The sequence below is a fragment of the Muntiacus reevesi genome, chromosome 2, assembly GCF_963930625.1.
Source record: "Muntiacus reevesi chromosome 2, mMunRee1.1, whole genome shotgun sequence".
Lineage (NCBI taxonomy): Eukaryota > Metazoa > Chordata > Mammalia > Artiodactyla > Cervidae > Muntiacus > Muntiacus reevesi.
Window position 1 is genome coordinate 198,681,224 of NC_089250.1, and position 16,715 is coordinate 198,697,938.

Below are 16,715 nucleotides of genomic sequence, written 5' to 3' on the forward strand. Positions count from 1 at the left end.
TTTTGGTTCTATGGCAGGTGGGCACCAACATTTGAAACATGCATCCCCTAAGCTCCCCCAAGCTTGTAACTTCGTAACTTCTCTTTACCTCTTCTTATTCTGATTGTGGTTCCTCTGTGAAGTTTTACCTAGCTGTTTCAGAAAGTTCAGTTCCTTTTCTCAGATTTCTTTTTCATCCTGTTTTCCCATTAGAAGATAGGAGCAATTGAGAGTTAAAGATAAAGTTTAGGAGATGAAGTTTTCTATGGGAGGTGGTTGTATTGGTGAAAATCTCTGAGGGCTTCCCTCTCCCATTTTTTTTTAGCATTTCTGTGGGGCAGAAGATTTACTGCAAACACATTGTTAGATTTGGTTGACCTCTCCTAAGGGAAAGAAGAGGAGGAACTCGCTCCATAATTTTAATTTTTTTTCTGAAACCAGTCTTACCAGGAACACCCAGTTGCACACATCCTTCCAGTCACTGCATAACAAGCTTATTGTACCTTATGATTGTTTCCAGAAAGCAGCAGAACAGTACTGATTTCCCTGCCATTTCCTAGACCAGTGGTTTTCAGACTTTTCCTGGGTCTGAAGAGGAAGCACCTTAGGAGCTGCTTCAGGTTGCAGAGAAAGGGTAGAAGCGGGTTGGCAGCAGTGCTGGCGCTCTCCGCTCTCCTGTTACATTTTATATTGTCTGAGTAACATTTGCTTCACTTAAAGAAATGCTGCTGCTGCTGCTTACAGGAAGTTTGGAATCCCTGCCCTGGACAGACTAGGATTTCAGCGCTAGAAAACAAGTTCTAAGTAGGGACACATTTTATTTCCCCAGACACGATGCTTCCTTGAGACTTGGTGTGATCTGTAGCTGCTTTCCTTAGAGCACTCTTTGATCTCTATTTTAACTCCTCTATTTTCAAAGACATTACTAAGTTTTAGAGATTTTTTAGGATTTTTAGAAATAACAGGACCTAGCCAATTGTATAACATACAAACTGACCCAAGTATGAATCTACTTTTAAATGCAAATTAACTGATATCACAAGGACCACTCTTCCTCTTTTCTCTAGTGTCTCTTTAAAATCTATTATCTAGACCTTTTTTTATACTCCTTGTTCAGTTTCATATTGTAAGTGGCTTCTCCCCCCCTCCCCTACCGCCAATTTGCTTTTTCTGCTCAGAGTTATTGGCTAGTGTTGTGGTCTGATTCTGCCGGCCTGACATTTTTTTTAAACTGATATACATGTTTTCTATTACTGCTTCCTATTTTGACTTCAATTTTTCACAGTCATCTTTTCTTATATTTTTCTTCTTGTCTTCACCCCTTTTATTCCTCTCCCTGTCCCCACTCTTTTGGGTGTACTGTTGGCAGCCTCAGACACAGATGATGATATTTGGAGATGTTTTCTTATTTTGTTAACTTTGCTTTTTAACCATGAATCATATAGACGATGACTATTTTAATCATATAATCTTATAAAATAAGCATTTTGTAAGTTCAGGAGGCTGTTGGGGCCATGTCACTGTTTGGTGTGGATGTTGGGTGGGAGTGCTTATTTCATACATAGTCATCCGTTTTTGTCCTTTTTCTCTTTTCCAGGTTGCTAGGAAGAGGCTCAATGTTTGTGTTTTCACCAGATCAGTTTCAGAGACTGCTTAAAATTAATCCAGACTGGAAAACCCATAGACTTCTTGATTTAGGTGCTGGAGATGGAGAAGTCACAAAAATCATGAGCCCTCATTTTGAAGAAATTTATGCCACTGAGCTGTCTGAAACTATGATATGGCAGCTGCAGAAGAAGAAATACAGGTATAGTTTTTAGACATGGTTTAGAGTATATTTCTTGGTTTCAGATGTATTTCTTCTTAATATTATTTTGTTTAAATGATACGAGTTTAAACAGAAACAGAAACAATTTTCCATGATGAGGTATTTTTAAAAAATCTTTCCATGTTACAGCTGACCCTTGAATAGCGCAGGGGTTAATTCACATATTATTATAGTCAGCCCTCTGTATCTGCAGTTACTGCATGTCCATGGATTCAGCCAGCACCAAACCATGTAGTTTTGTAGTATTTACCTTTGAAAAATATGGGTCATGTGTAAGTGGATCCAGGCAGTTCAAAACCACATTGTTCAAGGGTCAGCTTACAATTAAGTGGAAATTGAGAGAGAGATCATCTTTCCTTGGCAGTGTTTTTCTGAACTTGAGGTTTTGGCACTGTAGGGAAGAAGGGGGCTTCCCTGGTGGCTCAGATGGTGAAGAATCTGCCTGCAATGCAGGAGAACCAGGTTCAGTGCCTGGGTCGGGAACATCCCCTGGAGAAGGGAATAGCTACTTCCTCTAGTATTCTTGCCTGGAGAATTCCATGGACAGCAGGGCCTGGCGGGCTACAGTCCATGGGGTCGCAAAGAGTTGGACATGACGAAGCGACTAACACGTAAACACAGAGAGGAAAAAGGCAGGTGAGAGACAGTTTGGAAAAGAGAGATCAAATGTAGGGACTTGTTCCCTAATTTGAACCTGACATTCTCAAACCTTGTTTTTTGTTTATCTATTTTTTTAATTAAAAAAACTTTTTAAAAATTTGTGATAAAAATCTGTAACAAAAAATTACCACTTTAACAATTTTCAAGTGTACAGTAGTATTAAGTATATTTACATTACAGTATAACCACTATCACCATTCATCTCTAGAACCTTTTTATCTTTCCCAACTAAAACTTTGCACTCATTAAACTGATTCCCTAGTCTTGTCTGGAAGCCAGTGTTCTACTTTCTGTCTCTATGAATTTGACTACTCTAGAAACCTTGAAGAATTGTACAATATTTGTCCTTTTGTGACTGGCTTATCTCACTGAGCATAATGTCTTAAAGTTCATCCATGTGGTAGCATGTGTCAAAATCTCCTTTCTTTTTAAGCCCAAGTAATATTCCATTTTGTGTATACCAGATTTTGCTTATCCATTCATTTGTCAATAGACACTTGGGTTGAGTCCCTGCTTTCCCTTCTTTGGGGTATGTACCCAGAAGTGGAGTTGCTTGATCATATGGTAAGTTGGTGTTTAATTTTTTGATGAATTGCCATACTTTCCACAGCAACCGCACCATTTTACATCCCACTTGGAGTGTACAAGGGTTCTAGTTTCTCTACATCTTTGCCATACTTGCTATTTTCTGATATTTCTTTTTTTTAATAATATTCTTCCAAATGGATGTGAAGTGAGAACTCTTGGTTTTCAGACCATCCACTGCTTGAGAGACTTAGGAAGAAGGTTATTCTTTATTCAGTATGGATTCTGTTGAATGGAAGAAGGTGCTGAGTATAGAATGTGAGAGGTAGAGGTATATAACCTGCCTCCTTTGATATTTTGGAAGCCGGCGTTAGACTTAGAACATTTACATCCTCCCTCACTCTCCTACCCATCTAATAAGTTTGTAAGTATGAGATTAACTTAGGAACAGACTAACCCTAGAGACAGAACGTGTTAGCATAGCTCTTGGAGCAGGATTAGTTTTCAACTTTGGAAAACATAGATTTTTTTTAGTCTGAGGAAGAGAATACCAAGTAGGAAGGAGGGGGAAGGATTACTGTAAGTGGGATTTTGCATGCTAAGTCGCTTCAGTGGTGTCCAGCTCTTTGCAACCGTGTGGATGTCAGGCTCCTCTGTCCATGGGAATGCTCCTGGCAAGAATACTGGAGTTGTTTGCCATTTCCTCCTTCAGGGAATCTTCTCGGCTCAGGGATTAAATCATGTCTCCTGCACTGGCAGGTGGGTTCTTTACCAAGTGGAAGGAGGAAAAGGGTGTAGTCTGTGGTGTAATCAAGCAAAACAAATCCTGAGAAATTGAGTTAAAGGTAAGGGAGATGGACCTTCCTAAGAGCTTGAGCATTCCAGTCCTTGTCACTGTCAGTGTTTAAGTGGCTCTTAGGGATGTTATAGCAGACTTATCTGTGTGAGGTTGATTTGTAAAATCCAGTAGTCTGTCTCAGATTAGATCCTTGTGGGTCTGTGTGGTGGTACTTGAAATATATTCCTTCAATTAGAAATTAATTCACCATGTCAAGGCTTTGATCTTTGTTATAACAGTGACTTAAATCATGCCCAATTTCTAATTTGACTCTCTTCCATGTTTTGAAGTGAACATGGGGAGGAAGATGTTAAAAATATGTCTTCAAGTGATTTTTCTCCCACCTACCCTGAGCCATGTCTTTGCTTGCTTGCCTGCCATTTAAACCTTTCTAGAGACTGAGTGGCCAAATGGAATTTTAAGTGAGAGTTCAGATGTTCACATTAGTGATTCAGTACATGTAAAGTTTGCATGTTATGTTACCTGATGAACTTGTACCCATGTAAAAAATACTTATTTTGGGAGAATTCCCTGGTGGTCCAGTGGTTAGGACTCAACACTTTTTTTCACGGCTGTGATCCAGGTTCAACCCCTGGTCAGGAATCTAAGATCCCACAAGCTGCATGGAGCAGCCAAAAACAAAATGAAGCAATGACAAAAGCTGACCTTCCGCCCTAACACACATGCCAACATCTTTTTGCAGTTTGACCTAGATAGGGAATTCATACTGATTGACACTCCCTCCATGATGTTGTTACTATGAAATAAAAGCATATTCACAAAAGTGGCAACTTTCGGTGCAGTTTGAGGTTTTAATGGACAAGTGGTAAAGTTCGTCTAATCCATGATGGCAGGGCAGACTTTTGGCTTACTTCCATGTTTTGTTTTTTTCTTTCTTTCTGTCTTTCTTTTTGGGAGGTAGCTATTTTTTGTTTCTCTTCAGTATATGGGCCCATGAAAACCTGGCTTTTTAACAAAGGTTCTGGATTTTGTTTTGAAATACATCAATAAAACAGAAAATGGCCAGATTTCCCTCTGCACTGACTATTGTTTATGCCAGAAAGCCTGATCATAAAATTTAAGGATCTGGTTTTGATTTTTAAAACAAAAATAAAACTTTTCTTTACATTGTTGGTGTTTTGGTTTTTTATTTAGGATCTATCACAATACTGATTGCTTTGTTAACTTCTCTAAGGAAGGTGTACTTTAAATCCTCCTTGAAAGCAAACTATTACTTAACTCACTTTCTTGAAAATAATAATCCCCTGAACAGACACCTTTCTTCTTGGGTTAGAAATGCTGTTTTGTAAGAGCCATAGATATTTAGGAATGGATTATACAATTACTTTTTTTTAATTTTAAGTTTTTTAAAAAATTTATTTTTGTCTTCACTGGGTCTTTATTGCTTTGCGCGGACTTTCTGTGGTTGCAGCGAGCAGGGGCTCCTCTTCTTGCGGTGCATGGGCTTCTCATTGTGGTGGCTCCTTTTTTTGTGGAGCACAGGCTCTAGGTGAGCAGGCTTCAGTAGTTAGGGTACACAGACTCAGTTAGGGTACACAGATCAGTTAGGGTACACAGACCCAGTTAGGGCACACAGACCCAGTCAGGGCACACAGACCCAGTCAGGGCACACAGACCAGTCAGGGTACACAGACTCAGGGTACACAGACTCAGGGTACACAGACTCAGGGTACACAGATCAGTTAGGGTACACAGACTCAGGGTACACAGATCAGTTAGGGTACACAGACCCAGTTAGGGCACACAGACCCAATTAGGGCACACAGACCCAGTCAGGGCACACAGACTCAGTTAGGGTACATAGACTCAGTTAGGGTACACAGACTCAGGGTACACAGACTCAGTTAGGGCCCACAGACCAGTCAGGGCACACAGACCAGTCAGGGTACACAGACTCAGTCAGGGTACACAGACTCAGGGTACACAGATCAGTTAGGGTACACAGACTCAGTTAGGATACACAGACTCAGTTAGGGTACACAGACTCAGGGTACACAAACTCAGTCAGGGCACACAGACCAGTCAGGGCACACAGACCAGTCAGGGTACACAGACTCAGTTCAGGGTACACAGACTCAGGGTACACAGATCAGTTAGGGTACACAGACTCAGTCAGGGTACACAGACTCAGTTAGGGTACACAGACTCAGGGTACACAGACTCAGTTAGGGCACACAGACCAGTCAGGGCACACAGACCAGTCAGGGCACACAGACCAGTCAGGGTACACAGACTCAGTCAGGGTACACAGACTCAGGGTACACAGATCAGTTAGGGTACACAGACTCAGTCAGGGTACACAGACTCAGGGTACACAGACTCAGTCAGGGTACACAGACTCAGGGTACACAGATCAGTTAGGGTACACAGACTCAGTTAGGGTACACAGACTCAGGGTACACAGACTCAGTTAGGGCACACAGACCAGTCAGGGCACACAGACCAGTCAGGGTACACAGACTCAGTCAGGGTACACAGACTCAGTCAGGGTACACAGACTCAGGGTACACAGATCAGTTAGGGTACACAGACTCAGTCAGGGTACACAGACTCAGTTAGGGTACACAGACTCAGTTAGGGTACACAGACTCAGGGTACACAGACTCAGTCAGGGTACACAGACTCAGGGTACACAGATCAGTTAGGGTACACAGACTCAGTTAGGGTACACAGACTCAGGGTACACAGATCAGTTAGGGTACACAGACTCAGTTAGGGTACACAGACTCAGGGTACACAGATCAGTTAGGGTACACAGACTCAGGGTACACAGACTCAGTCAGGGTACACAGATTCAGGGTACACACTCAGTTAGGGTACACAGACTCAGGGTACACAGACTCAGGGTACACAGACTCAGTCAGGGTACACAGACTCAGGGTACACACTCAGTTAGGGTACACAGACTCAGGGTACACAGACTCAGGGTACACAGACTCAGTCAGGGTACACAGACTCAGGGTACACAGATCAGTTAGGGTACACAGACTCAGTTAGGGTACACAGACTCAGGGTACACAGATCAGTTAGGGTACACAGACTCAGGGTACACAGATCAGTTAGGGCACACAGACTCTGTAGTGGCGGCTCGTGGGCCCTAGAGTGCGCACCCCGTGGGCTCCAGTAGTTGTGCACGGGCTTAGTTGCCCTACGGTATGTGGAATCTTCCGGGACCAGGGATAGAACCTGGTCCCTGCGTTGACAGGTGGATTCTTATACACTGCATCGCCAGGGAAGTCCTATACAGTTATCAGGTTGGCATATAAGTAATTGCGGTTTTGGACCGTGGGTTTTAAATCATTATAACTGAGCTCAAACACACCTTTATTAATCAAAAAGGAACCATTGCAATCAACACATTTTTGCCAATGAAAAAATGAGTTTCTTCCTGTAGCATAAATGTCTGTGCTTTAGGATTTGATGAACTCTTGAAAAGCATTTTCTGCCTCCTGCTGGTTGTGGAAGCGTTTTCCCTGCAAAAAGTTGTCGAGATGCTGAAAGAAGTAGTTGTTGATTGGCAAGAAGCCAGGTGAATATGGCGGATGAGGCAAAACTTTGTAGCCCGATTCTTTCAACTTTTCACGTGTTGGTTGTGTGACATACAGTTGGGCATTGGTATGGAGAAGAATTGGGCCTGTTCTCTTGACCAGTGCTGGCTGCAGGCATTGCAGTTTTCAGTGCATCTCATTGATTTGCTGAGCATACTTCTCAGATGTAGTGATTTTGCCGGGATTCAGAAAACTATAATGGATCAGACTGGCAGTGGACCACCAGTGACCATGACCTGTTTTTTGGTGCACGTTTGGCTTTGGGAAGTGCTTTGGAGCTTCTTCTTGGTCCAGCCACTGATCTGGTCATAGCTGGTTGTCATATAAAATCCACTTTTCGTTGAACGTCACAGTCTGATTGAGAAATGGTTCATTGTTCTTGTGTACAATAAGAGAAGACACTTCAAAATGTTTTTTTTTTTTAAATTTTCAGTCAGCTCACGAGGCATTCACTCATTGAACTTTTTCACTTTTCCAATTTGCTTCAAGTGGTGAATGACTAGAATAGTCGACATCGAGTTCTTTGGCAACTTCTTGTGTAGTTGTAAGAGGATCAGCTTCAATGATCCTCTCAACTGGTCATTGTCAACTTCCATTGGCGACCACTGCACTCCTCATCTTCAAGGCTCTCGTCTCCTTTGCAAAACTTCTTGAACCAGCACTGCACTGTATGTTCATTAGCAGTTGCTGGGCCAAATGTGTTGTTGATGTTGCAAATTGTCTCTGCAGCTTCTTGACGAATAAAAAAATCACTCAAATTCTCTTTCTGTCTAACACCATTTCTACAATCTAAAATAAATATAAACAGCAAGTAATAAGTCATTAGCAAAAAAAAGAATGAGAAGTGCACATTAAAATGATGTATAACATAACCACATTTATTTAAGAATGAATTCAAATATCAAATGGCAGAGTTCAACAGTGAAAACCTGCAATTACTTTTGAACCAACCTAATAACATTTTGATTATGTACACTAACAAAGAATTCCACAATTCAAATGACAGTAAATAAAGACTGTTCTTTGGCAGGAAAATAATTTCGGCAGCATGGTTAGTTCCTCAGACTGCTTTTACCAAAAGTTAATGTGAACGTTAGTTTATGTGACCTGAATGGTGTTTCATAGATGGTGGAGGATACCAGTGTATGGCAGGATGCAGACTGGCAGTGGGGATGGGCTTGGAATTACATCTGCATGAGTAGGTCATACATGGGTAGTTCAAAAGGAGTTGTGTGTACAGTTTTGACACCAGAGAACAAAGATCTTTAAATTTTAAAGATGCTTGACTTTAATGCATTATCTGTAGGTTAAGGATCTTTCTTAAAAAGAAAGGAAAACATTGTAGTTAATTCTATCCCTTATGTTCAGACTCTTCTTTTTTTAAACGGAAGGATACTGGAAACTGAATGGATAGCCATTCACTCTCAGCCCACCACCCTGGAAGCATTTATACAAAGACTGATGGTTAGGTTCTTTCTGACCTGTATGGAGAGAGCAGGTTCATTGTCTTGAATAACCTACTAGGAGAGTTCCCAAGCTGTAATTTCTACTCTGCTCGTGATTTACAAGAGCTTGGTCAAGTCACTTCTTTCATTTTTCGTATAGGAGGAAATTTCCTCTTATGAGAGAGGAAAATTCAATCATATTGTTAGGATTCCTGGGCTAACATGCAATTTGAGTGGGGCTGGTAAATTTGTCTTTATCAGTGGAACCGAGTTTACAAGTAGAAATCACAAAATAGAAGTAAAGATGAAGTGGGACTCTATAGTTTTAGCTGTCCTGGTTTTAAGGCTATCAAGATTTTAATTTTCTGTTATAAGCATGTGTTTCTATCTTTCAAAATAACCAATATGGGAGCTACCTATCTTCAAGTGATTCTGAGATGGATTTGGTGAGATTTATTCTAGATTAAAACATGCCAGTGATGTTTGGCTTCTGCTTTGTTGTAATCAGGTCTAAGTTTATTTGTTTTTTTGAATCAGATATATAGTTTGTCTTCTGCAAGTTTATGAATTTCAACTGGCTGTTCGGCTAAGGTATTAATATACAGACAGCCTTTAAAAGTGATTTTGGAGCTGTAATGCCCCACTTATTTCAAGTGACAGAAATCTGACTAGCTCCTTGAAGTTCGTCCGTGTTGTTTTGGAGGAGGCTTTAGTTTTTTTAAAAATATAGATTGAGAAGAAGATGCATCTGAGTAGTTTGCCTTTCTTCTTATTCTGCTATGCAGAAATGTTCTGAAATGTCATACCTGCTCAGTGTGACCCAAGACTTGTTTAAAAGGCCCTTTTTCTTGTTTCCTTTTGCTCCTGTCTCTGTCATAACGTGCCTCACCTACCACATTCTGATTGATGTAACCAAGCAGGAGTGAGTAACTAATAGAATTGCCTTAACACTGTGACAAAGACTTGATATCAGCACTCCTACGCTCTGTGAGTAAAACACTGTAAAGGACTGGAAAGTGTTCTTAGGGCACAGAAGGCAAGGAGGGGAGAGAGGGAAGGAGAGGGGGAGAGAGTGACTGTGTGCATGAGATACTGAAGCGCTGAGAGAGGTGTGTTAACCATGGTCTTCACTTACTGTTTTAGTAGGATGTCCCGTGCTTTATTTTTTCTATAGTTATTTAGATATGAAGATTCTAGAGTATGAAATAGTATCTCTCTCCTAGAACATAGATGTGTGCAAAAGATCAAAGGTTGTAAATGGAAATTATCTTATATCACCCTAGCCATTCTTAAAATAGGAGGCACCCTAGGAATAGAAAACACAAATATATGATGTATTCTACACTTACATCCCAGTGAATATAAAAGTAGAATTCCTCGTTTATTAATTGATGTTCAAGAATTTGATGCTGTAGTCTAATAACCATTTCTATCACCTATATCTTGGTACTTACTCAACATACTAATTCTTACAAAGGAAACTTTGTATGTTTTGGAAATAGGTAAAATGCTGAATTTAAAGAAATATGGTTCTTTACTTTTGCGTGGCCATTTTATTACTGCAAATATAAATTATAAATGATTTTGAACTTACTTTGATTTGGAAGACAAAATTAAAGTCTTTTCTCGCATCTGAATATTTTTAAAGATGTCTTTAAGGGTTTTTGTATCTTTCTGATTTTTCCAGAGTGCTTGGTATAAATGAATGGCAGAAGACAGGGTTCCAGTATGATGTCATCAGCTGCTTAAATTTGCTGGACCGCTGTGATCAGCCTCTGACTTTGTTAAAAGATATCAGAAGTGTCTTGGAGCCAACCAGAGGCAGGGTCATCCTTGCTCTGGTCTTACCTTTTCATCCCTATGTGGAGAACGGTAAGTGTGGACACCCACTTAGTAGGCCTGTTATCCAGCATTGGTGTTTGTGATTCTGTGCTGTGCACAATTAGATGCAATCTGGTATTTCTTAGAATACCCTGAAATTTAACAAAGTACAGTTAACCCATGTAAAATATCACCTCAGTTAATGTTTGTCTTAATGTGGATTTTATAGTGCTCTCTTTGCACTCTCTTTGCAGTGGTAATAATTAATACTGAGCTGGATTTGCCCACTCAAGATTAAAAGCCTAACATGCTTTTAAATGGAGCCTTCACTACTAACTTATTAGCTTTTTGAGCTGAGTCAAGCCGTAAATGATGCCTTTTAATCTACCTGAATATACTTGTTAAATGTCATAGCTATCTTGTATTTTACATCTCTTGTCCCTAAAATGATAAATGCTGTTGTTATCCATTTTCCCTTTTGAAGACCATTTGTGTCCCAACACGTATCATTTCTTTGATGTTTGGTTTTTCAGTCGCATGGTCTTACTCTCTAACAATGCTGAATGAAGACTATCTCAGAAGAAATGGTTGGATTTTATGCTGCTTCATATTTACTATGACTTTTGGCCATACTCACATTAATTCACACTTGGCTTTAGCTTATGTGATTTGCATTTTAGATCATGTTGAAAGTTTTGACTATAACCCTCGTTTGCATTTTTGTAAGTTGTACAATAATGTAATATTTATTTATTAATTAAGTGACACACGTTAATATTTGAAAATCTTTTTCTCTTTTACTTCCTTGTTCAACTTTGGATTCAAAAACCTCTTTAAGAACTTGCTGACATTCTTGAGAAGTCAAGTAATATTTTGCTAGCATCATAGTTATCAAATACCTGTAAAAAATCTTCATCCTAAGGAATAATGCTCTAGTTTGCTTATGACCATAGGTTTGTGTTGCCACTCCCTTGCTCCTTTGTTTCTTCTTCTTCTTCTTATTTTTACCCCCTCAGGTCTTAGTCCCTTCTGATTCAATGCTTGTCTTTAATGTTTACCAAGTGTTGTAGATTTGTTGTTGATGGTGGGGAAAATGGAGAATTCTTTAGACATAGGAGGGTAGGAAGGAGAATAGATAGAATAGATGTCCCCCCCTGCCCCTCCAATCTAGCATCTCCATTTTTACATTCCTTTATTGAGCCATTTTGTCATGGTAAAGAAAAACTGCTTGAACGTGTGAGTGCCATACCACGCATGTGTTTGTTGTATAGGGAAAAACCTGGTAAATGTCATCCTTGATAGTTCAGTGGCCTGACCTTGCTGCAGTGCTGTTCCCTCTGTAATTATCCCACGGCTCCACCTCACTGCATTGCCATCACCAGCCATCAGCTGGCAGGTCCGGGCTTCCCGTGTCCTGTTGGGCAACCACACGATGGAACTTTAATGCTATTTCCTGGCATAGCAGGAGGTGGACACGAGCAGGGGAAGAAACATCAGTCTAAACATGAAATCTATTTCCTTGTGTTTCTGACACTAAAAATTGAGAGGACGTTAAACTGGACAAGAGGGCAGACTTTAGTAAAGAACTGAAAAGAGACCCCTTGCTTGTGGATGTGCCGAGTTGCCTGTTGGTTGAAGGGGTCTGGTGTGTGGCATAGACCACGCCTGAGGTGCAGAGCCTTGTTGCTGTGGGTGACCTTTGGTGACCTGTAGGTTTTGTAGGCTGCTTGTGGTACTGTTATTGCTTCCCTTCTCTGTGTTAGATCCTGGTGATTTCCATGTGACCCCGTGTGAAGACTCATGAGGTACAAAGTGATCTTGCTATGTGAGTTTGTGAATACAGGGCTGGTTTAAGGATATCTGAGTGTGCTTTGCATTCTTGACTCAGTTTAACAAAAGCAATTGTAGATGAAGTAATTACTGGTATAGTTTTTTTGATTGATCTTAAAGTTGAACAACAGCAGTTTTATTGCTTAGATGAATTTAGGGGGAAAAGTGCAAAATGTATCTTTCTAATTTCAGTTTGTTTGGTGTACTGACCCAGTTCTGGTTAGGGGTTAAATCTCACTAGAATTTATTTCAGGCATCAAAAAGGGGGAAAGTTTGTAATCAAGAAAAGGAGACTTATATTGCAAAAACGAAAATTTAGTGATGTTTAATTTTTAAAAATTGTGATTTTTATAAAAAGGTAATTCATGGTAAAAAAAAAAAAAAAGTGTTAAGCAGCTTCCTAGAGAGTATATAATGAATTTTCTCATTCACTCCAGTTCCACAATCTCGTTCAGGTTTCTTGATTATTTTTCTTAAGATAGCCAGTGCAACTATGCTTGGACATGAAAAAAAACTGATTCTATAATCCAAGTCCATTATAAATAGTTTTGTTGCCCTTTTTCACTTAAATATATCTAGGATATTATTCATAAGTATCTAAATCCTTGTCTGCATGTAAACATTGGTGTGCTGAAGCTGGTTTTACAGGCTCAGGAGAGCTGACTCTTGTATTGGCAGGAATTTAGTGAGCTGGTTGTTAAACTTGGCCATTATTGAAGTTGACCTCGATGGGAGTACTTAAACCATGGACACAGGCAAGCTCTACAGATAGACTCTCCCTTCTTCTAGCTCATTGGTAAACATTTACCAGTACACCACTGGGCATCAGTAACTTTACTTGATGAGGCCTCTTTTGAAGTAATTATAGATCCTGGCAGTTTGCTTTGTAAAGACAAGAGAAATGAATATTCTTAGGCAAGTCTTGCACACACATGTGAGTAGGTATCGGGATGTTATAAGAAACAGAAGGAACAACTAAAAAATAAGAGTTTATTTTAGAAGAGTGATTCCAAGGTTGGTTAATTCAGTGATGAAAGCACCCACTGAAGTTCGGAACTTGCTTTCATTTCTTCATCTTCCGTGTGTTGACATCCCCCACAGTTACAAAACGGCTGATGCAGCGCCAGGCATCATGTGTAGGCATGACAGCCTTGGAAAGAAAGAAACATTTTCTCCCATACATTTTTTTTTTTTTAAGTGAGGGAAACCTTTTCTAGAAATCTCCCTGGTACATCACACTTTAGGTCCCATTGATCCCTGGGCCAGGAAGAACCCTTGGAGTAGGAAATGGCAACCTACTCCAGTATTCCTTCTTGGAAAATTCCTCAGACAGAGAAGCTTGGCAGACTATAGTCCATAGGGTCTCAGAGTTGGACACGATTGTGTGATCGAGCATGCTCATAGGCACTGAACTTGCAGTGAAGGTGGAAGGGATACTTCTATGCTACAGAATATCATTTAAAAAGCATTTACTGAGTGATGCTGGAGATAAGTGAGCGAAAGACATACAAGTATTTTTGTCTTCATGGAGCTTAGTTCTAGTGAGGAAGACGGATGGTAAACAAACGGCATGTTGTTGGTGATAGGTGTTATGAAGAAAAATAAACAATAAAGTTAAGAAAGGGACTTCTTGGAATTGGGAGTTGGGTTTAGGTATTGTAATTTTAAAGAGGATGCTCAGGGAAAGGCCTCACTGAGAGGGTGATGTAGCGAAAAGGCTGAAGGAAGTAATGTTTAAGATTGTCTGGATGATACATTTCTAGGAGTGGAACTCTTTGTTAAAGAGTTAGTTTTCCAAATAGCCACTTTGTGATCCTAACACCATTTACTGAATAATTCATCTTTCCCTAAAGCCTTGAAACGCCACCTTTATCATGTATTGTGTGTGTTAAGTCACTTCAGTTGCGTCTGACTCTTTGAGACCTATGGACTGTAGCCCACCAGGCTCCTCTGTCCGTGGGATTCTCCAGGCAGGAATACTGGGGTGGGTTGCCATGCCCTCCTCCAGGGGATCCTCCCAACCTAGGGATCAAACCCACATCTCTTAGATCTGCTGCATTGGCCTCTTACGTCTGCTCTATTGGCAGGTCGGTGCTTTACCACAGTGCCACCTGGGAAGCCCTTCTGTCATGAAGTCCTATGTTTGCCTCTATTCTCTGAAAATATATTGCCAATACCAAACTATTTTAATTACTGTAACTATATCATGCATGTTAATACCATAGCACTAGTCTTTCCTCATCAGTTCCTTTTAGATTTTTCTTGGCTTATTTATTTAGCAGATCAATTTTAGCACTAGCTTGCCTAATTCCCCTATATTAAATTTATAGGTTAATTTAGGAAGTATTGAGTCTTCTAGCTGATAATAGTATGTCTTTTAATTTGCTCAGTTATCTTCTTTCATAACAAAATTTTCTTCATAAAGATCCTGCCCAAGCTTTGTTAGATTTATTCTAATGGTGTGTGTGATATTATAAATAGGATTTTTCTTCATTGTGTAAACTATAAAAACTTCCTGGCTTTATATAATTGACAAGTTTTTTTTGTATTTAAGGTATTCAACATGACGATTTAGTATACATATACATTGCAAAATGATGACTGCAGTCAGTTAGCACATTCATTACCTAGTTACCTTTTGTGTGTGTTTCTGCAGAATGCTTAAGATCTATTCTTTTAGCAAATTTGAAGTATACAGTTTAGCATTATTAACTATAGCCACCAGGTTGTACACTAGGTCCTCAGAATTTGTTTCTCTTAAACCTGAAAGCTTGTATCCTTTGACTAACATCTGAGTTCCCCCACCCACCAGTTCCTGGCAACCACCATTCTATTCTCTGGTTCTACAAGTTTGTCTTGTTCCAATTTCAAGTGTGAGTGAGATCATGTAGTATTTCTTTTTCTGTATCTGGTTTATTTCACGTAGCATAATGTCCTGTGGTTTTATCCATGTTGTCTCAAATGGCCCTCCGGATATTATGCATAACACAAGGAAAACAATTTTTTTGTGTGTGTGTGTTTGTGTTTGTACCAGTTTTGTAATTATTTATTGGATTATTTTAGTGTTTCCAGTAGTTTCCTCCATTGATTCTCTTGGGGTTTTTAAAAAACACAGTTATAACATCTGCAGATGGTTTTGCTACTTCTTATTTTTAGCCTTTTTTTTTTGGTCCAAGTGAATTTGTAGTTACTTCCAGAAAATGTTTTAAAAAATGGTGGAAACCTTTGGTTTTTACTTTAATGAAAAATATGATTCTGTCTTTTGGCCTGAGATGGCTGTTTGGCTAGAGATACAATATTTTTCAAAAATCCTGTTTTATTAAGAGTAAAAAAGTCAGGGGTCAGTGTTGAATTTTGTCACCTTTGTTTTCAGCCTCTTTGGTGACAGGGTTTTTTCTCTACTGTCTTATTAAATCAGTGGTACTTTTCTAATACATATCCACTCATACATCTCTACACTTATGCAGGATAGTCGTCTTCTATGTATCACTAGATTGTATTTATAAAAACTCTAAATAAAAATATTACCATTAATATTATTGATAAATGATGGTCTGATCTAATCTTTCATTTGGAAGATGTTATCTTTCTCATGTTCTGCTGATTCTGTGAAAAATAATTTCTGAATTCTAATTCTGAATTCTAATGCTCTGGAACAGTTTAAATAGCATTGTGATTATTGTTTTTGAAGATTTGGTAGAACTCTCTGAAACCAGCTAAATAAACCTGTACATTTTGAGGGGTAGCCCTTGGCAACTTTCTCACTTTCTTCCAGGGTGATTGTTTGGGTTAAACTAGACACGTTCAGTCTTAAAGCTCCCATCAGTCTTAATAGAAATAAGCAAGACTCTGGCAGTACTGCTTTGTGGAAACAGTATGGGCTTTTGAGGGCTAACCTGTTTTGAAATATGGGTCAGTCCTTATTGCCTGAGCCTGTCACGAAGCTTAGTGTTTTATCTATAAAAATGGGACTGATGTTTACCTTGAGGTTTGTTGTGAAGATGAAATAATATAGTGTATAGGATAGTGCCCAACCATGTCTGTCTCAGTATTGGTGTTTGATACATGTTAGGTTTGTTTCATTCCATCTTGTTCTGTTCCTTTATTTTAATTTGTGGCTTCTTAGATCAGATTTGTTCATTGTCCTTCACTTTGAAGTATTTGTCAATATTTTTGCATTTTAGCTTGGTCTCAAAATCTGTGCCTTAAAATCAGTTTAT

The 16,715-nt window shown here is 39.5% G+C and overlaps 1 protein-coding gene across 3 annotated transcripts in view; it reads left to right on the plus strand.

Annotated features, from left to right (window-relative positions):
- Window positions 1-16,715, plus strand: part of METTL9 (methyltransferase 9, His-X-His N1(pi)-histidine) — a 50,023-nt gene that overhangs the window by 17,041 nt on the left and 16,267 nt on the right. For all 3 annotated transcript variants that reach the window (XM_065924485.1, XM_065924484.1, XM_065924483.1), the window contains exons 3-4: window positions 1,577-1,786; window positions 10,532-10,716. In XM_065924485.1, coding sequence (XP_065780557.1) covers window positions 1,577-1,786; window positions 10,532-10,716 — 395 coding nt within the window. The remainder of the gene's footprint in view (window positions 1-1,576; window positions 1,787-10,531; window positions 10,717-16,715) is intronic.